Genomic DNA, 21,932 nt, shown 5'->3' on the forward strand with positions numbered 1-21,932 from the left:
TACTGAACTATGTGGCAGATTTGCGTTTCCAGCTCTTTGCATGACAGATGTGTGATGTTTGAGGTGTTACAGAAATTAAAAAAAAAAAACTTATTGTGAAAAACAAACAAAAAAAATAACATGGTTACGCACTTCTTGCAAGAGCACATTTGTATGTGTGTGTGTTTGTGTGTGTGTGCGTGTCTACGTGTGTGTGTGTGTGTGTGTGTATATACTGTACAACGCAGTAATTTTGAAAAACACTTAGGTGGGGTTAGTAGACAATGTGAAGTGTGAATTCTACTTACTGTAATAGTATAAACTTGTTTTGTCTTTTTTTATTCAGCTGATTCTAAGCTGACTGAATCATGAATGGATATTTGGATATAAGTTACATATTTTTTACAAAAGAATCACAAAACGGAAACAACAACAAAAAAAAGCTGACAAGTGAGAAGGCTTTTGATGGGAGTGTTTTCCGAGGCGCGTGTACAAATTTGTTGTTTGTTGGTTTGTTTAGTTTGTTTATTTCCCCCCTCTTTGATATGAGTCTTTTCTACCTGCACAGGGACACTAGTAAGCGAGCATCACCCTTCTGTAAGAACTGCAGCTCAATGACATTTGTGACTCTGTGAAAGCCTGTGTATATCCTTTTTTTAAGAAACAAAAATGTGTGTCTTATGTACATCCCTTACATATAAATACATCTTATCATTTTATTTTTCTGTGATTGCTGCTTGCAACACTGCCATACCCTTTTATGTCAACTCCTACTCTCCTGTTTGAAATAATAATAAATATGACAACCGTACGGCATGGATGTGACAGTCTACTTTGTGTTTTATTGTAAGTGTAAAGAGTTTATGAGTTTCTCTTTGCATGAGACTATTCTTGACGAGATGCATACATGGCCAAAGACTGATAATGGTTAAATTCTCCCATCTGGTGGTGAGATGGTATATTGCAACAGACACCAATCAGAATCAACTCAAGAAATTACACAATGTTAGCTTTAAATACCAAGTATTTTCCAAACTCATCCGTGGGTGTGGGCACTGTAGTTATTATCTAAACAATGTTTTATGGTGATCAACAAAACTACACCATCTAAATAAGATATTAACCAACGAGTCATTGTTTTCACAAGCAAATCAAAATCCACCCTTACTGGTAGTCAAGCCAAAACCATGAATATTTTAGTAATGGGATACAGTAGATCTTATGCAGCTTCATGCATTGAACCTGTTGAAACTTCCAGGGCAAACTGATTAGTAGGATATTTGAGTCCAATTTAAGTCCCATGAAATGTATGTATCAAATATCAGTGCAGTACAGTATCCTCAGACATCTGACAGACCCAGTCTGTGTAAGTTCTACCTCTAATCGTTTTAAAACTGCGATTACCATAATCTTGAATAGAAAAGTGTTAGAAGTCCCTGCGTAGTCAGAATCCTACAGCAAGATTGGATCAGGAGGACTGTGGTAAGACTTCATCAGCATTATCACTCTGAAGCTTCATCAGATCTGTCATGGCACCCTGAGCACTAAGCATCCCACCACATTTGGGAGAAGAGTCCTTAAAGGTGCAGTCAGCGATCACACGCGATTTCAAGCCCATAACATTTTTTGTCCTGTTCAGAAATCATCTCCCCATGATCCACTAGCTGCCCATTCCGTGAGTACACTGTAAACTAAACAGTCTCTGTGGGCAGCCTAGGCTCCAAAAACTGGGAACAAACAAAGTAGGGGCAGTCTGTCCCCCAAACAAAAACAAAACCCTGTGTGGAGTTTTCTCTGGGAATACTGAAAAGAGGGGTGGACTACCTCTGTGGTGTGTTTGTTTGGTCCTTGGTTCAAATATAATGTACGTTGTTTTGGACAAAAGCATCTGCTAATAAATATAAACATAAACATAAACAAACGTGACTTCCTGCGCAATCGCTGACTGCACCTAATCTCCGCCTCACTCTCCATACACAGCCTCAGGTGGGTTTCTCCGGCCACTCCTAGGAGGTCAGAGGGTTTGCCGGTTTAGGAATGTCCCGGTCCGGTTGTTTGCCCCCGAGCTCCAGCGCAGGGTGGTTGGTGAGGACGAGTCCATCCGTGAGGGCGTCTGCGTCTGCATCAGGGAAGTGTGCCCCAACCAGCAGCTCATACAGCAGCGATCCCACCACAGCACCCAGCGAAGTGGCCACCACCGGAACCCACCACCACGACCGCCCCGCACTGCAGAGAGATGAGTGAGTGAGTGAGTGTGTGTGTGTGTGTGTGTGTGTGTGTGTGTGAGTGTGTGAGTGTGTAAGAGAGAGAGAGAGAGAAAATGTGTTTTGAGTAGGTGAGAGGTGTATGTGTATGAGAGAGAGAGAAAATGTGTGTGAGTAGGTGTGTGTGTGAGTGAGTGAGTGAGTGAGAGATGATTTTTTAAATGATTGAATATGCTAACATGATTCAGGATCTATGAAGATTTTACACAGTACTGCTGATAATTGGATGATTAGCCTCATTTGCTGTTGGGCAACTCACCTGAACACCTCCTCCCCCCACCCGGCTATGTAGGTGTAGACCCTGGGCCCCAGGTCTCGTGCGGGATTGATGGCGTAACCGCTGTTCGATCCCATGGACACGCCGATCACCATGACGATGGCCCCCACCAGGATCGGCTCCAGGCCCCGAGGGGCCGGTGTGTTCCGTTGGTCTCCGATCGCCAGGACACACAGTAGCAGAGCTGCCGTGCCAACCACCTATGAAAGACACAACGCTGTGGGCAAAGGTGCTCTAATATAGCGGAAGGTGTTCATCATGAGAACTGTTTAGAACAGTGGATCTTAAGCTGCATTCCAAACAACTCAGACTTGTCAACTTACCATAATGTCCTGACTATTAACCAAAGATTATACATTGATTTTGCAAATGGGAGTATAAAACCTGCTGGTGGGCCATATCTGCCCCCCTGGTTGTATCTTTGCACCCTTGCGCTACACGTGTTTCCGTTGTCATAACTGTGCTGTCCATTGTGACTGGGCAATTGTATTAAGATAAAAGCCAGCAGAGGGTGGTGGGGGGCTGACCTGGTCCAGGACTCCAGAGGCCAGAGAGAGGTAGTCCGCTGGGTAGGTGGCAAAGATGCCAGCTGTGCCGTTGGGTCCTGTCACTTTGAGTCCACCAAAGGTTGAAATGGCATCTGTGAGTATGCAAATTTCACACACAATCACATCAACAACACTGTGTGTATACAAAACATGGACTTAAAAAAGCAAAAAAAGTACACAAAAAAGGCAATATGTTGATGTGCAATGTTGCTGATGTTCATCACACAAAGTTAAGTTAATCACACAATATATTCTTTAAAATGTAGTATGCAAACACTGGAGGTGTTGCAGGATAAAAGTGATATACGTTAAACCGTAGACTTAAGACTACACCTGAGAAGTTAGAGGCAGTAAAAAAACAGTAAAAAGGGCCGTTAGACATGCCGCTTGCTCTGTTACAGTTCATAAATCTTACCCCGCAGCACTTTAACAGGGTTTTTACAATACATTTCAAACTGGACATAACCTCAAACTCTTGCAAACTGCGGCGAACAGCATCAGAGAAAACCACTAGGTTAGGTTATATCATAACTAAGCTGGTCTGTTTGTCACTGATGTGCCTCCCTACCATGGTACTGGAGGTGGACAGTGGCTGCAGCCAGGAAGGCCCCTAAGAACTGCGAGACGATGTAGAAAGGCAGACGCATCCAAGGGTGTCGGCCCAGCAGACAGAGGCTGAGAGACACTGCTGGGTTCAGGTGAGCACCTGGAAGACAAGGGCTGTGTTTTATTTGTCGAATTAAAACTGAAAATGCTGATCTCCAGGTGTTTGCGAAGAAACAGATATATGAGACAGAGTCTTTGTTAAGTTATTTGTTTCTATATAAAAGTGAGTTGTTTAAATTCAGTTGTTCAATTAAGTTGTTTTTATGTCAGATTGATATCGTCCCCTTAGGGTTATAGGTTCTATAATTTTTGTAAAAATTGAGTTATTGACCTATTCTTATTCTGTGACAACTTCATGAGGTGAGGTGAGGTGAGGTGTAGTTGTATGCATTATATCTACAGAGGCTTGTTCAACTGATCAATATAACTCTTTGGAATTCTAAAACTTTGAAGCTCAATATCTCATTACATTACATTACATTACATTTAGCAGACACTTCTTGACCAAAGTGACTTACATATGTCAGCTATTACAAGGGATCACATTGTCCCCGGAGCAACTTAAGTGCCTTGCTCAAGGGCACAGCGGTGGAAGCCGGGAATTGAACCGACAACTTTCAGGCTACTGCACGCTAGCCCAGCTCCTTAACCACTACACTACCACCACCCCCAGAACCATCTCAGAACTAAGAATACAGACAGACAGACAGACAGACAGACACTTTATTGATCCCCAGGGGAAATTTAAGATTTTTTAAGAAGAACCATATAATTCTAAAAGGACGATAAATAAGGGTATTTTATTGTATCACATTAAAAAATACATTTTAAAAAAAGGTTGTGTGTTGGTGCAAATTAATGATGCACAAAATACAACACAGCCACTCACCTGAAACCCCTTTAGAGATGTACACGCCAAAAGTGGTCCCAAGGGCAAAGCCCAGGTTGATTGACAGGTACTGTCCTTTGGTGTCCCTTGAGGTCGTGACCTGGGCAACTGAGCCACAGCCAAACAGCTGTGAAAAACACAGCAAGAGGAAAACAGAGACTTTAAAGGTGAAATATCACAATGATCTACACTTGACATTATACAAGTACAGCCAGGAAAATAATAGTGCTTCACATTCACAATATTTATGGATTCTATGTATTCAGATGTGTTCCAGATGTGCATTTGTATTTGTCATAGTAATGTCATGCAATCTAATCAAAATTGATGGCAAGATGAATGCAGCATGTTATCAGAAAATATTGGAGGACAATCAGTCCAAAAACTGCATTGAACGCACTTGGACTTTCCAACATGACAATGACTTGAAGCACAAGCCCAAGTCGACCCTACAAGGGCTACAGCAGGAAAAAAGTGAGGGTTCTGCCGGGTATGTTACTTATAAGCTCAACTGGACATGGAACCATGGTACAGGATAATACGTGCTACATGGTCAAAACAATCACTCACAAAATAGAACAGCAAAGTCTGCTCTTGCCTGTTGTACACTGGCTAAGAGCTAAATAACCCACTGTGATAAAATTTCCATCATCACATTAGAGACGGGCCTGAAAAAGGCACCTGTAATTAATCTGGAATTGACCCATGGTTCCTGGGAACTGTTATCTCCCTCTTCAAGTTAATTTTGTTTCAAAGTCCTCAGATAGTGGCAGCTCATATTTCCTGAAGGACATGCCAAGGATACCTGCACGGTTTTGAATCTTATTGCAAAAGCAATCGGAAGGGTGGTGTTTATAGACAGTGGAAACCTGATAAAAGTTGTCTGAAGACCAAAATTGATGTATTAAACTATGAAGATGTGAAGCATAGGCTATAGTCAGGATATCAAGTTGGATAATCATCAGCACGTTGAAGATTTATCCATGACACAAAATCAAACGTCAATTGCACTGCGATTCATTGCAATTGCGTATGAAATGCTATGTTGTGTAAGTATTCACCATATTTACATTCTTCACTATATAGAAAGTATGGGGACGCCTGCCACCACAGGACAACCCATTCTAAATCCATAGGCACCCAGTCTAAATCCATAGGCACCCATTCTAAATCTATAGGCACCCATTCTAAATCCATTGGCACCCATTCTAAATCTATAGGTCCCGTCTCCCCTTTGCAGCTGTAACAGCTTCCATTGTTTTGGGAAGGATTTCCACAAGATTTTTGCCTATACATTCAGAAGAGAACACACATTTTGGACAAGAAAGCCTGGCTCACAATCTTGAGCTTGGGTTAGTGAAGGGATTGTATGTAAACATTATACCGGTATGCTTCCAATTTTTTGGGAACAGTTCGGGGAATAGAAGCCCTTTCCAGTTTCAGCATGACTGTACCTGGGCATTCCTGCACAAAGCAAGGTCCATTAAGACATTGTTGGTTGAGATAAGTGTGATAGAACCGACTGACCCATAGAGAACAGGTTTCTCTAGTCTAAGCAATCAAACACCTTTGGGATGAACAAGCAGAGAAATTGCAAGCCAGGTCTTCTTGTCCAACATCAGTGCCATCACAAATACACTTCTGAATGGATGAATGAATGAATGGGAAAAAACTTCGACAGACACTAAAATTATGTGGAAATTCTTCTCAAGAGTGCAGCGGCAAAGGGGAGGCGCAACTCCATATCAAGGCCTGTGGATTTAAAATGGGATGTCATTGAAGTTCCTGTGGGTGTAATGGCAGGCGTCCCAATACTTTTGTCTAGTTTACGATAGATAGAAGATATGACAAGTAAAAATGTCAGCTTTATTACTTCTCCCTTATCAGTAGAGATGGTGGACGAGATTTCCATGCACACATCCACCTAATGCACTCGATCATGCAAATATGCACTCAAACATGTACCCTGCTGAAAAAAGAGCTAGAAACCAGCTTATGCTGGTAGCTGATTTAAGCTGGTTTTAGCTCGTCTTTGCTGGTTTTCTTCCAGCTCTTACTTTTTTTTGCTGGTGTACCTGGTTGGGCCACCAGGTGGACATGCTGGCGTGACCATCTGAAGAAGCTGGTCATGGTGGTGTGACCAGCCTGTCATATGGGATAGCTGGTATAAGATGCATGCTGGTGACCAGCCTGCCAAGCTTGACATTGTGTACATTGACAGTGGTACGACAAGCAAAACCAGCTGAATTACCAACATAAGCTGGGTAGCTGGTCTAGCTGGTCAACCCATAGACTGTATATGGGTCAACCATCATAGGATGGTCAAACAAGCTGGTTAACACGCGGGTCAACCAGCAAACCACCCTAAGCTGGTCAGGCTGTATTTTTCAGCAGAATACACATGGACACAAACCTCAAATTATTTGACACCTCATCAATCTCATATTGAACAAATTTCAGACCTGTCTGACAAATAAAGTATTATCAACCTCATTCACTACAATCTCATAATGTTGCAACTGGAAATCTTTAGCTCAACTAAAACCTTCATTTGCCATCTGTCCTTTGACTAGCTGTTGTCTGCAGCTATGAGATAAAAGAAGCATATGCGTGCACACACACACACACACACTTACAATCATGATGTAGACCCCCAGGCCTTCTGCCAGGCACTCTCTAGCCAGTGAGCTTCTAATGCGACACCTCCTCAAAAGCCGGTCCATCCTGGCAGCTGCCTATGTTCTGGGATCGGTCTAATATGGGGAGCGCCTAGGAGCTGACCAGTGGGTTCCCCAGGAGTGACAGTGACGTCCAGGATCCAGGGAAAGAGAGAGAGAGAGAAGCAACCCGTGCAGCAAAACAACTGTGTTATGAGACAGTACCGCAGGGCCTTGTGTACTTTTGTACTCCAAGACTTCAACATCACAGTTAATGAGTGATGGCCTGTGGTGCGTGTGTGTATGTGTATGTGTGTGTCAGTGTTTGTGTGATTATGTGTTGTTAGGGATGGTCTTTTTTTTATTGTATGATTTTATGTAGCGCATATTCTTGTGCAAAGGTCTCACGAAAACCGATGCAGTTATGCGATAGTGTGATAAGCTGTGATTGGAGTTCAGAGGAATTCTGTTATGCAACTGCATCTAACCAATCTTTTTTTAAAAGCCACGTAGATATCTGACGTATAAGTATATATACTCTTTTGATCCCGTGAGGGAAATTTGGCCTCTGCATTTATCCCAATCCGTGAATTAGTGAAACACACTGCACACAGTGAACACACAGTGAGGTGAAGCACACACTAATCCCAGCGCAGTGAGCTGCCTGCAACAACAGCAGCGCTCGGGGAGCAGGGGGGGGTTAGGTGCCTTGCTCAAGGGCACTTTAGCCGTGACCTACTGGTCGGGGTTCGAACCAGCAACCCTCCGGTTACAAGTCCGAAGCGCTAACCAGTAGGCCACGGCTTCTCCAAAATACCAACGTAGGTAACTTTTTTTAAAACGTGTAGGGCTTCAACTAACGGTTATTTTCATAGTCGATTAATCTGACGATTATTTTCTCAATTAATTGATTGTTTGATTGATAAGATGCCAAAATGGTGAAAAAATGTCAACCATTGTTTTCCAAAGTTCAAGATTGTCTTTAAACGCCTTGTTTTGTCCACACACCAAAGATATTTATGTCACTTTCATAGAGGAGTAAGCAAAGCTGAAAGTATTCGAGTGTAAGAAGCTTCAATCAAAGAATTTTGATCTATTTCATGAATAATCAATTATCAAAATAGTTGGCGATTAATTTAATAGTCAATAACTTATTTATTTATTTAAGGTTGATTTAGACATACAAAGTGCACATTAATGAACATAAAAATGTAAATGCGCCAGAATTAGTTTAATTTGTTTTCACAAACTGATTTAAAACAGGAAGAGCCAGTCTATTGATAAGCTTGTACAATAAGCAGGAGTTAGTGTATTTCACCATATTTTCCCAGCTTAATATTTTGAAATTTGGCAGATTGAACTTGACTCGTTGACAAACCTTTTTTTTATTTAAAGGTTTAAATGATAGCTGATTATCAATAAGCACTCCAAGATACTTAAACTCTGAGACTACTTGCAATCTCTCCCCTGCCACAATCAGGTTCTGTAAAATGTTTTTTTGACTTGCTAAAAAACATGCACACGACTTTGGACACATTCAATTGTAAACAATGCACAAATGTGCCATGCACAAAGATCACTGTATTATCTGCATACATTTGAGTGTTGACATCGGGGCAGACATTTGGCAGATCATTTACATATAGTGAAAATAAGAGTGGACCCAATATGGAGCCTTGTGGGACACCTGTGGGTATGCCAAGAGATTGTGATTGATGGTTTTTCACTTGAACAAACTGTGACCTATTTAATAAGTATGATTCAATCCAATTAATGGCACAGGAGGAAAAATGAAAAGTAGATAATTTGGAAAAGCATCCCATGATTAATGGTATCAAATGCCTTCTTTAAGTCTAAAAATAGCTCCTATTACCCCTCCTTGGTCTAATAAAAATGTAACTTTTTCTAAAAAAAAAGCAATGAGCTGTCTCAGTTGAGTACTTAGCGCAGAAGTCAATTTGCATTTGGTGCAGAGGGGTGTAATATGTGTTTAGAAATGCAACAATTTGTTCAGCTATAAGCTTTTCAGCAACATTAGATACCACAGGAAGGATGCTGATTGGCTTATAGTTACAGGCAGAGAAGCTGTCTCCACCTTTAAAAAAATGGAGAGATAGCTGCCAGTTTCCAAACCTTTGGAAAGATTCCTTCTGTAAATCAGTGGTTCACAATGTTTGTGATGGGATGGACGTGGACCAAAGACGTAGAGAGCTCTTTAAGCATTACTGTGTTCATACCAATTACATCCTTCACTCTTGATTTGATTTGAGAGATCCTACCACTCATGACATCTGCCTCAGTAATAAGTTTTATATTGAATATATGTCCTGTTGGTATGGATTTCAAGATATTAAAACTGTCTGGAGTACCAAAAGACCTTCCAATCGTAGCTACTGAATGAACAAAATAGTTAAGTGCATGGGCTACCTCAACTGGATTGTTTGTAGTCTTGCCATCAACAATAAGTTCAAGAGTTTTTAATTCCTTGTCATTTTGTCTGATTAGTTTTTTCCAGTTGGCTCCAAATATTTTTTGCATTTCCTTTTGCTTTATTATATGGTTAAAAATATTGATTACTTATCAATTAATCATTGCAGCTATGCACAGAAAATAGATAACCCTATACATCTATCACAGCCCCAAGATGGTCTACCTAAATGACCCTGACATGCAGGAGTCCAAAAAACATTAATCTGTCTTCTGGCTGTAAACTCACACCAGAGTAAACACACAATCCACTGAGTATCATAGTGTTTCTTGGTGTTTTATGACCCCAACATTGTCTTCAAGGCAACGCTGCCTGAAAGGCACTAGGGTTATGCATGGGTTAAGGTTGGGGTTAGGTTTAGGATTAGGTGCCTTTAAGTCAGCGGTGGCAGCACTGCCTACAAGACGACGTTGGGGGCATAAAACACCATCGAGTGTTTCATAGTACACTGTAGCAATTAGACATGTGAATGCTGAACACTTAAAGGAAGATCGGACATTAAGGCTGTGATGTCTCAGAACTAAAAAAAAAAAAAAAACCTCACAAAAAAACCTCACACATGCCGTCACATAAGGGGATTTTACTTACACAATCTGCCTGTTTCTGAGCAGAATCCGCTTTACAGTAGATTAAGATGAAAGCTTTACAGTCAATAATGAGTATGTGGGAAGCTTGCTCTTGTATCAGTCTTTTATTCTCCTTTCTCCAGTCTATTCAAAGACATGTCAGCAGGAGGCTCTTTACAAAAATAATCTTTTGTACAGACTCTGGTTAGGTCTCACACAAAATCAACTATGTATTAAACAACGCTCAGTTCAGAACAGATTACACTAATACCTACTAAATAAAATAACCTTATTCTTATAAACATTCTTTGGGGTTAATTATCTACATATATCCATATGGAAATCACACCATTTTGCAATTTACTGTTGTTTATTGTTTACTATTCCTGGCAACAAACAAACAGACATCATCATATCACTCACTCACTGCACTCATTCGCAGAATTAATCTCAATCCCAATTAATGCGGAAATAAATAAAGGGAAGTGAAACCGTGAGCAGATGGACGAAAGCAGGAGATGATTCACCCTCTGAAGCCTCCGAAGAACTTGGAGAACAGGTCCATGTTGTCCTGCAGGTCAGTGGAGGACTCTGGACCACCTGTGAGGGAAACCAGAGGGGAAACTTAGTGCCCGCGACCTCCATCACCTTCAGTGACCAACTTAATTAGGACCTGTTTTGTGGGGGTTCACTGTTTCCGTGGGGATACTGACCGTTGGGGCCCCTTGACCCCTCAGGGCCTCCTGAACCACCAGAGCGAGTGACCGTGGTCTCCTCGTTGCCCTGCCCGTCCCTCACCGTACGAGTCTCCTCCACTGACTGTGGGCAGGTACAGTACAGACAAGAAACACACATGAAGGCCACCCTAACATCTAATGCACAACTGCTCCGGTGATGTGCTATTACTGCAGAGAGGAATTAGACCACCAAGCTTTTGATGTCATTGTAAGTCGTTTTGGATAAAAACGTCTGCTAAGATACATAAATATAAACAAAGCTATACAGTACAAAAAAAAAATAGTAGTCTGACAGTGCCTTATACAACCTAAGCCGTTTAAAAGTAAACTTATACATTTTCTGTCAGTCATATATTATATAAAATATCCCCATTGAGTGCAAAATTGTCAACATTTCCATAGAAATAAAGGATGAAGAATATTCATTCAGCCCACAGAGACGGCACTAATATGTAAGGGATAATAGACGACACGGTGGTCTGTTCACAGAAATTAAAGCACGGTCGAGTTTGTAAAACGGCCCCGATGCGAAGCGGAGGGCCATTTAAACCTCGTAAAACCAGAACAGAAGTAGGTTTCAGGAATAAGGTGGTTGAACTATAAACATGGTACTATAGTTGTTGCATAGGGAGGTGCCTGTGTTTCCTATAGAGCCTTAATCTCTGTCTACTGGACGTGGGGCTGCTGGACACCTACCCCGTCTGGCTTCACAATCTTCTTGACCGTGACGGACTGGAAGAAGCTGCGTGTTCTGGGCTGAGCTGGTGCAGGCGTCAGAATCTGGTCCAGGCCGCCTGAGGACACCTGGGAGTCCAAATCTGACGAGGAAGAGGAGAGGTTGAGAGAACAGGAGGAAGAAAGTCTGGGTTCACTCCCATACATAAACGACATGGGTCAAACAGATGGTCATTTTACAATTAAATAAAATTAAATTATGTTCTATTACTTGATTTCATACTAAAACAATTACCGGTAACTTCCACCATAATCAGTGGAACTGGCTACACCAGACGTGATGGTGGCACCGTGGCATGTATGTAAAAAAAAATATAGAAAAAAATATAGAGAAATAGAGCAGTCTTCTAAAACTATTTTTTCACCTACGCGAACGGAGCACTTCAGTTTCGGACATGACATAATTGCAAAATGTCCTGATAAACACATGTGACCTGTCATGCCCTCTGGTATCATCTCAATGGGCCTTCTGTTTTCCCTCTCCACAACACGCCAAACAATCACAATAAATTACAGCACTAATCCAAAATCTGACTTTAACGAGTTGAGAGAGTGAGAGACCATGAATAGATTTTAAATCTGACCCCCTACTGGACCCAGCTGGTCATCTTCATGGCTGAGTAGACAGTAGTAAGCTGCTTGGCTGGTTTTTCCCATGGCAGGCCCTAAGCCATGGCAGTGCCAACAGGAGAGAGGGTGATGATCTCTCACCAAACATGAGACTTTAAATCATCAACACTTTACTTGAAGGTATCTACATAAGAATGACATGACACCGTCATAACTTGTTATGACAAAAACCAAATGACACTAAACCTAACCCTACCTTGTCATGACAAAAACCGAATGACACTTGACAGAAGCGAGTGACAGAAGCGTTATGTCATAAACGTTTATGACTTGTTCATAATGTTTATGACATGTTCATGACAGTGTCATGTCACTCTTACGTAGATATCCTCAAGTAAAGCATAACCCAAGAGACTTTCTAATGAGACACAGCACTAAAAGAAGACTCCGTAGAAATGCATGGGGTTAGTCCGTAATGGCAATATGGCAGTTGCCTAAACATACAATCCACCCCTTCCTGTATGCCTTCCCATTCACTTAAATAGGAAAATAGCTGCCCGACAACTGCCGAAAGTGTGTTACCAAGATGGCCGCGTCTCGATCAGCTTTATCATCTGATGGGAGGCAAGAACCTGCTGTGCTTTATCCTCCTAGTCCACTGGCTCTGTTATTAGTTTAATATTTCAGTTATTCATTCAGTGTGTCATTGGGTCTCACCTCCATCTTCTTTTTTGGTATCCAGAGGAGCGCCAAACAGACCATCACGCCAGCTGTCATGAAACTGATAAGAAGAACAATCAACGATCGTCAATGACAAGCATCGACTAAACACTGGTCAAACTAAACACAATTATACTGTTTTCTTTAGCATGTAATAGGAAAATTCTGCCGATTTTTCATAGATTTCCGTTTCTTGAGGTCACCAAGTACTGTCGATACAAAATAAAACGACTACCATGCGACTCGTGCTACCTAGCTCGAGTTGCTGCACCCAACAGCTATAGCAGCCTGTGCTACACTCTGGATTTAAAGATGCCTCCAGAGTGTAGCACTGTAGCTGCCTGGCCATGGCTGCTATAGCTCTGGGATGCAGCAACTTGAGCTAGGAAGCACCAATTTTTTTCCCCTTTTACTTCGTACCGACAGTACTCGGCGACCTCGAGAAACAGAGATCTATGGAAAAAATCTCCAGAATTCTCCTTTAAGAGCCTAACGCCCAACACACAGTGCATAGTGATGTGAACAACCAAATTAGAAGATTTAATGTAGCAAGCATGGACATGATCAAACCAAACACAATTCTACGTTTTTTTTCCGCAAGAGCGAAAGCCATGAATGTTTGCAACACACAGTGTACACTACTACCAGTGCATGCATGTTAGTGACAATATGTACTGTATGTGCGAAGCGAAGGCATCCAGGTGTGCTCCTACCTTTGAGAAAGGTGACCAGCGTTGGAATGGGGAGTCTGGAGAGGGTCCGTGGCTGTCTGGGGGGGCCCCTGGCGGTGGGGGGCCCGAGGGGGAGGGCCTATCGTCCGGGCACTTCAACATGAAATCCCGCAATGAGCTATTTTTATCCCCCGACTCTCCGCATGGACCTCTGCCCTGAGGTGGGTGAGGGGGCTCTAGACTGGGCATCCCTGGCACACAAGAACAGAGAGGAACATGTTGGTGCACTTGTGGGTATTGAAATGATATACGCTAGTTATTTCTTTTCCGTCTCCAGCGAAGCTCTGCGAGACGGAGTTGATTTACAGTGATCGAGCTAATCAGCATGCAAAATCAGCATGCTCATACATGACCGAAAAAACATCTTCTATTATTTAGGTCTGTCTGCACAACACTAGAAAGACTTCCCTGCAGACATATCTGATCAGTTTAAGATTGACCAGCTAGTATTGAGCATCTTAAGGGACGTTTCACATGATGGGGTATGTCTTAGTTGGTCATACCAATTAACAGCAGCTAAAACCATCTACCAGAATTAACTGGTTTTCAGCTGGGGTTTTCCCCCCATGAGGGTTGACCAATCTCATATAGTAACAGACTGAATCTAAGGGCACTTATATATTGGCTCTAATCCCTCCCAAGCGTGTAGTTTAACGCACCGAACGGTCCGTGACGGTCCTCCCAGCGCCCGAGCTCAGAGAAAATATCCTCCATCTCCCTGAGGATTTGTCCGAACATCGGAGGCTCGTGAAGGCGCATTCCGTTAGGTCCCATGCTGAAGCCGAATCGCCAGGCATCGTCCAACGGGTCGCGACCTCCTGGCCCTTCGAACGAGCCAGGGTAAAAACCCTCCCTTTCATCCTCCTCATCGTCGTCTTCATCATGGGTCATGCTATCGAAGAAGGGTTCCCTGTAGGAATAATTTGACAATTGTATAGGCGACTACACTGTAGGAACCTTCTAGCATTTCACTATTATTTTGGTAGGGTATGTGATTAAGTATTTATATTAATATTTCTGCAATGTAACTTTAAAACAATAAGTGGCAAACGTATTACTACTACACCATGCGTTGCATAACTGTTTACTAGTGGAAACTGAAAGTGGCTTCTTGCTGGACCCCAAACAAGCTTCACGAAGTCTCGATCATCTAAAAGTGACCACATTTCAATTTCGACTTACCGAGACGCTAGTTTTTAATGTATGATGCCTTGCTAATAAAAACAGCGTTTACAACCTTCAGCAACGCAGGTGTCACTTTAAAAATGACGCAGATAACCCTACCAGAGTTCCACAATCAAACCAAATAGATCGAAAAGATCAGACAAGGTCAACTTAATATGTGGTCAATTGAAGCCAACAATCACATTAGTTCTAAAAAGATTAATAAATCGTATGACTACACTGACAGCTGTTTACTAACGAGCTTGTTAGCATAAACTACACTAACGTTATAGGTGGCTAACGTTAGCGCTAAGTGATAAACAAACTGTACTAAAGGGCATTAGCAAAACGTTCTCCTCCAATCATTACTTTACCTTGGACCATACCGTCCGTATGTTCCTCCGGGAACCCCAAAAAATCCACGAAAAAGATCAAATATGCTCATTTAAGGCGAAACTTCAGGACGAATATGATTGCATTCCCTGGACAGAAGTGGAGGTGTAGGAGCTCGTGTCGTAAAAACACTGAACTTACGACATGACCATGATGCAACTGGCATGACCGACAGACCCGTTACCGTAAAACTGAATCGAAGTGGATATCAAAAGCGCTCCTGAACCCATCTTTTACTGTCTATGCCTGAACCCCACACCCTTACACAGCAAGTGTATAACTTCATAAAGAGCATGATTATACAACAATGATCTGACAAAATAAAGGTAAATCTCAAGTAAAATAGTATCCTCTACAGAAATCAGATGACGTATTGCTCTACTAACTGAAGTTACACCTGCCAGCCATGAGACACAGACAGACAACCCCCCCCCCCCCCCCAGGTAATCAGGGTAAAGCAAAGCACATTCCTGTGCCTTGAGACAATCATACAACCACCTATTTTCAAACCCCACAGACTAGACACACCTCCATTCCAACAGTTCCGGAGAACTTCAACTGAGCCTACATAATATTGTAGGCTACACATATAAATTCCTCTTTGACATCTTGAGGACCTCTGGCTATATAATAATAATAATCTAAAATGTCAGTCATTATAAAGTCCAGCAGCCACACTATAAGACTCAAATTGTTCTCTTACTGAATATTAAGACATTAAAAGCTGCAGTTGGCAAGATTTGTTGGATCATATTTACTGAAACCGACACCATGCGCCGTCAGAACATAAATCAGCCGGTTTTAGAAAAAACCTGCACTTCTACTTCCACCAAGAGCCTGTTATTTGTTTTGCAAAAACCCACAGCTGCTCGGTGATGGTGGGGCATGGGAGTTGTAAACATTCAGAATTTTGGCTAAGTCCCCTCAATCTATCAGACTTGCCAACTGCAGCTTTAAGATCAATTTCCAAAAGATGATTTTTTTTTTATTCCTCTTTTTAGTCAACTTTAGTATGGGTTCACATACTTTTTATTGCCACTGTATGATTGAGAGGAACAAACCTCTCTATCCACCTGTCAGTCCAAAACAGACTGTATGACGGCAATACCCATTACCCATTGGTTGGGTCAAAGGTAATACTTACAATATGGCTGAGCTGAGGAATGGTGTAGGAATTCTCGTTGATTATCCCAGTAGCATCACCGCAGTGATAAGCAACACATTCCTCATAGATCTTCATACAACACCAAACCATCAGAAAAATTCACCAAACTCAAATGATGTACAAGAATAAGTTTTTCTTAAAAAAGACATTCACATCCAAAATGATGAAAATGTCTTTTTCCTGTTTATTTACGTAATATTTATAGATATTTTACAAAATAAAAAACATATGAAACAAACAAAAAACCCTAACAAGTCTGTGAGAATCTGAGAAGGGGGTTTGGGAGGAAAGCCATCTAACAAACAAGGACTACAGTACTTGTGTTTTTATATATATATGTATATATATGTACAAGACAAGTTTATCCATTTTAATTATTTTTCTTTAAAACGCACAGTACAAAAAGAAATTCACTGACAAAAAAAGAAAAACGGAAGGAAAAAAAACATTTTGTCCATTGTAACTCAGCTTCAGGTTCCCAAATAATCACTTTAAATGATCCATTAGGAGCAGGTTGCCATGGAGAATGAAGGGAGGTTTCAGGAGGGAGGAGGAAGAATGGAGGAAAAAAAAAAAAAAAAAAAAAAAAAACACACCACAAGGGTGGCCTAGGATGAACTTTGATCTCTTCAGTGAATAGCATTGCTAGGCACCCTGGTTAATTTAGTTGCATGACACGCACACACGCAAAAAATCTGCGCATACAAGCAAAATGGGAAAGACTACAACTTGCAGAGACCAGATAAATGGCAGGGATGGGGATTGGGATTACAGTTAGGAAAATAAAGAGTTTTTATACATATGAAAGGTGCCTTAGAGGGCTAACAACATGCCCCACATTAACGAGTCCAAGATCAACACACAGGCCACCCTCCACCACGCACACACACGCAGGCAGGCACACACACACACACACACAGAGACAAAATACATACACTCTGCTTATATATCTTTCACTTTTATACATCTTTTATATTCATATTTGGTAAAAAATAAACTTCACAACTGCTTTGCCGATTTTTAAAGATCCTTTTAAACCAAAACGGAAAACCAGGTAAAAACTCAAAAAGTAACAAAGAGTGTGTGTTTGTGTGTGTGTGTGTGTGTCAAAATTAATCACCAAGCTCCAGTCACAACTGCCTCACTCTTCAACCACAGAGGAGAAGAAATAAACAAATACACAAAGAATCCGACACAGGCATACAGGAGCCGAGCTTATAGACATTCTTTAGAGGTGGGAATGGGGCAGGGTGGGGTGTAGATCTAGGTACACACAATAGAGAGCAGTTGGGGAGGAGAGCGGGACTTCTGAAACACGGAGGAGAGAAAAAAAATCAAATTAAAAGAAAAAAGCAGAAAAACAAAATAAAAGCAGAGGGGGGGGGGGGAGTCCAAACACTCAACGCTCGGCTCTGGAAGTGGCCATTTCCAACCATAAACAAACCCCCTCGGCCTTTAAGACGGCCCCCGTCTCACAGCGCCCCTCGGTGGCGAGTGTTGGACACTGCGGTGGGGCGACACAGGAAAGGGGGCAAGGGGAACTTCATCAGGTTAAAGGTCACACGAGAGGGTGTGTGTGTGTGTGGGTGGGTGAGTAAGTGTACATGTGTTAATGCGTGCGTCAGTTTGAGTGTGTGTACGTGGGAGGACGTTGTTAGTTTCCTCCCCAGTTGTAGCTGTTGTAAGCCGACTTGGTGATCTGGGATTTCTGTTGGATGGAGGCACCCTGACTGCGCTGTCCAGAGGCACTCTGAGGAAGAAAGAGAAAAAACAAGACGCGACACATGAGCAAATTGGACTAATCACCCAGGACACACTCAACCTAGCCTGGTCCTACCAGACTCTCGTACATTTCATAATGTACAGAGCCTGGCCACTTTCCATTGCCAAGCATTAACTTCCTAGAAGGCGAGTACTCTGTTGAAGTTTAAACTATTGGATCTGCCCAGAGGCACTCTGGATCTGCTAGAACCAATCGCTAACGTTTGGTTGTGGCGTATGTCTGGCTCAAACTAGCGCATGACCTCAACGTCATCGTTCTCAGCCACCCCCTCTGTTCGCTGATTGGACAGGTAAAATTTGGCCTGAGAAAACAGGGTATCTGCACATTTTCTAAGTCCAAATTTAAAGACTATTAAGACCTTTTTAAGACATCTAAATGGAAAAATTAAGACTATAATACGCCAAAAAAGATACATACGACAACTTAAAACTGTTACCAAATATATTTTGGCGAAAGACAATAATTGTGTATGAATTACCTTCACAGCTATAAATACTCAATTTTAGGGTCTGGGCTGCTTGCTTTTGAAACTGGCTATACATATCTGATTGTGCTACTGGCTGAGACTGACTGTTCTACACCTGTATCTGTAGTAGCCTAGGCTACTTACCAAACATGTTTACTGGACTGGATTCCCTTCAATATTTTTCTAAGGTAGACTTACTAAGCTATTTACATACTTTAATAGGCCTACTTTATATAATTTACTGTGTGCATCTATTGTCCCATTTGCAGCACAGCAAATCACACCAGTTGTATTTAAACCAACCAAAGCTTGACTGAAACATTGTAAACCCACCACAACCACAAAGTGAAACCACCCCATTAATTAAGAGACAGGTCCTCCTCGCATCCATGTTCCTGCTGAAAAACTGCTGGTTTCATCTCAAGCACGCACGTATATGCATTTTTTTTTTTTTATGTAGCCAACATTTTATGTAGTCGCCGACATAAAAAAAATGCTGTTATATTTCAGCAGACAGATATTACAGGTAGGCTATAGACATATATTTACTTAGGCTAGGCCAGCAACACACGCTGGAGAGATGCAAACAGATCAACTTCACGTGTATTTCCTCCCGATTGCGAAAACGTTTGTTTTCTTTTTCTGTTGGTCAGTGGTTCCTTCATAAATTGCCCAGCAAATTATCAGACGAGTGACAGAAGCACCGGTCCGCGCATAATTTGACCAGCAGTCTTCGTGTCCATAGTTTGTGAAACGATGCTGCGTCCGAGCAGAGATTCTAAGCCCAACGCAACTCCAAAAAGGAGGACAAATGAGCGTCCGTATGTTTATGTTTTATGTTTAAAATCCGTATGTCCGGCCTAAATCCGAACTTATGGCCACCCTATAGCTAACTGGCCTAACTCTCTCCCTCTCACTCTACCGCTCACGGCTACCTGCGTATCTCTCAGGCCTCGGCTACACCACGAAAACGTCAGGCATATTTTTACATATTCTTACCGTTTTCACACTTCTAATGACACCCGTGAAAAACATCTTCACTCTGCAACCACTACACTTCCTCCAGTAGCCTTATAGTCACTTATACAGTTGCGTTTAAAAAAATACACGAAACCGGGTGGAGACATTTCCCTCGCTGGAGGTCCCATAGACTACACACATTTAATACCTCCTTTTCGGAAATTCAAGACATTCCAGACCATTTAAGACTTTTTTAGGCCTTAAAAACCGAAAGTTGTATTCAAGACTTTTTAAGGATCCGTGAGAACCCTGGAAAACACGCGAATATACCGAAATCCCAGACGACGTACTGAAGGAAAATGAAAATTGAGCGGAAGTACGTAAGAGGGCGGAGCCAGGCTACACTCAACCCCCTCTTCCCCAACCACTGTGTTGGTATGTACCAGGCTTGTGCAAAATTCCAGAATTGAATTGAAACTGGCTCTTAAATTCCAATTCTTGAATCACTTGCATTTCAATTGAGGTAGCAAACAGGAAGCAGAATTGCAATTCGGAATTGTGCACAACCCTGGTATGTATGCTGCTGAGAAAGACATTAAAGAGAAGATGAACAGGAAGTGACATCTAGTGGCAACGCACCTGCCCATCCTGCTGCATGTGGTGGTGCAGGATCTGAGAGTGGGGCTGTTGGTGGGGGGTCAGGATGTGCATGAAGGGGGCCGGGGCGTAGCCGGCGGCAGCCTGGGCGTTGATGGGACCCCCACTGCCCAGGGCTGACGGCAGGCTAAAGGGGGCCGTAGGAGTGCCTGCGTGGAAACCCTGCTTCTCAAACGACTGCTGAGAGGTGGAAAAGAGAGGGCAGAGGTGGAGGGAGGGAAACCTTGTGAATACAACAACCTTCAATAAATAACCCCCCCACAGACAGCTTCCAATACATATTCACTTCATTACTTTTTGGTCTGCAATGAAGACAGAGGCATGCATGCGCACACACACACACACAGCATCACACACACACAGTATCAATCTAGCTGCCAGCAGGTACGAATTGGCAGGTTTGTAAAGGGCCGTTCACACCACGAAGGCATTTTTTTTTTTTAAATCATTCTTAAAATTGCTCTGAAAGTGATCCCCAACGATATCCTTCTTCATGCCATTATCCTTCTTGGTGTGAACAGACCTTAACTGAGAACGGATACACTCTAAAGCGTCCAGCATACTCGCCACTCCCGACCGGTAGCGTGACAATGTGACGTCACAGAAGCGCCGTAACCATTTATACCCGCGCGTGGTGGTCGCAACACTAGTTGCAATATTCTCCTGAACAGGTGTCGCTGTTGTGAAAAGACTAACGCTAACTACGTTACACAGCAGAAGACGCTGCAGTAAGAAACACTAGTAGCTAGCCTCTGTGATGGTACTTCAGACTTTGGCTGCTGCTATTCACAACTACCATCATTATTATCATCTAGTTTCCAAGGTGTGTGCACAGGTAGATGGATAGATGGACATCTAGATAGATACTTTAGTCATCCTGAAGGAAATTTTAATAATTTAAACAGTTTAGTTAGCTGGCTAATTAGCTAGCAGCTGGCTGAATTTGTGTAATTTCCTGAAGTGGAAAGAGATTTTGTTCAGGCCTTAATAGAAATCCTTTGTTTGAAAATAAATCGTTTCTATTCTTTCCTCATAATTCCATGTGTTGCAACTCTCGCTGGTAACTTTGTTAACTTATCCAGCAAACTATTAAAAATTCACAACTGTAACAAAACACTGCAACTCTCGCTTGCTCTTGAACTAGTCCATCTTCCTGTCTCCGCTTTGTTGCGCTTGTCTGAAAAAAAAATGAGTGCTGCGCTACCTCGCGCTACCTGGCTTAAATCCTGGTGCGCCAGCAAGATCTACGTCATTTTGACGTCACGTTGTCGCGCTACCGGTCGGGTGCGTAGAGTATGTAGAAGCCTTTACAGACTGCCGATGCACGCTCATGTTAGTACAGGTGTGTGGTTGTTTGCAGTCGATACTGGCACAGACGAGTCTCACCTGCGTCTTGGTGTAAACAGATCCCGAAATGTCGGGAACCCCAGTGTTGCTGGAGGTCACGGACACTCCTAGGAAACAGAAAGAAGAAAGCAGTTATACATCCGATTCAACATCCTGGAGGGTAGAAAACACTACCATATATGTTGGATTTGTGTGGACAGCACTTCAAAAGCGTAGTGATCACTGCATGG

The 21,932-nt window shown here is 42.3% G+C and overlaps 3 protein-coding genes across 14 annotated transcripts in view; all 3 read right to left on the reverse strand.

Moving 5' to 3' along the window:
• Positions 1–799: 799 nt before the first annotated feature.
• On the reverse strand, positions 800–7,767 carry aqp10b (aquaporin 10b). Its single transcript, XM_042076219.1, has 6 exons — positions 7,200–7,767; positions 4,564–4,690; positions 3,637–3,774; positions 3,048–3,160; positions 2,503–2,720; positions 800–2,205 (listed from the first exon to the last, which is right to left on the reverse strand). Exons 1-6 carry the CDS (start codon positions 7,284–7,286, stop codon positions 1,986–1,988), a joined length of 903 nt encoding a protein of 300 aa, XP_041932153.1. The 5' UTR covers positions 7,287–7,767; the 3' UTR covers positions 800–1,985.
• Positions 7,768–10,384: 2,617 nt separating this feature from the next.
• hax1 (HCLS1 associated protein X-1) lies at positions 10,385–15,479 on the reverse strand. Its single transcript, XM_042075945.1, has 7 exons — positions 15,306–15,479; positions 14,427–14,677; positions 13,750–13,958; positions 13,034–13,097; positions 11,708–11,829; positions 10,988–11,093; positions 10,385–10,874 (listed from the first exon to the last, which is right to left on the reverse strand). Exons 1-7 carry the CDS (start codon positions 15,374–15,376, stop codon positions 10,798–10,800), a joined length of 900 nt encoding a protein of 299 aa, XP_041931879.1. The 5' UTR covers positions 15,377–15,479; the 3' UTR covers positions 10,385–10,797.
• A 1,136-nt stretch (positions 15,480–16,615) lies between these two features.
• Positions 16,616–21,932, reverse strand: part of ubap2l (ubiquitin associated protein 2-like) — a 39,493-nt gene continuing 34,176 nt past the window's right edge. For 8 of the 12 annotated variants that reach the window (XM_042075933.1, XM_042075944.1, XM_042075939.1 and 5 more), the window contains 3 exons: positions 21,742–21,809; positions 20,338–20,535; positions 16,616–18,239 (listed from right to left, as the gene is read on the reverse strand). In XM_042075933.1, coding sequence (XP_041931867.1) covers positions 18,144–18,239; positions 20,338–20,535; positions 21,742–21,809 — 362 coding nt within the window. In that variant the 3' untranslated portion in view covers positions 16,616–18,143. The remainder of the gene's footprint in view (positions 18,240–20,337; positions 20,536–21,741; positions 21,810–21,932) is intronic. The other 4 variants (XM_042075943.1, XM_042075942.1, XM_042075941.1 and 1 more) reach the window with 1 other exon arrangement.

The sequence above is a fragment of the Alosa sapidissima genome, chromosome 21, assembly GCF_018492685.1.
Source record: "Alosa sapidissima isolate fAloSap1 chromosome 21, fAloSap1.pri, whole genome shotgun sequence".
NCBI classification, from domain to species: Eukaryota; Metazoa; Chordata; class Actinopteri; order Clupeiformes; family Clupeidae; genus Alosa; species Alosa sapidissima.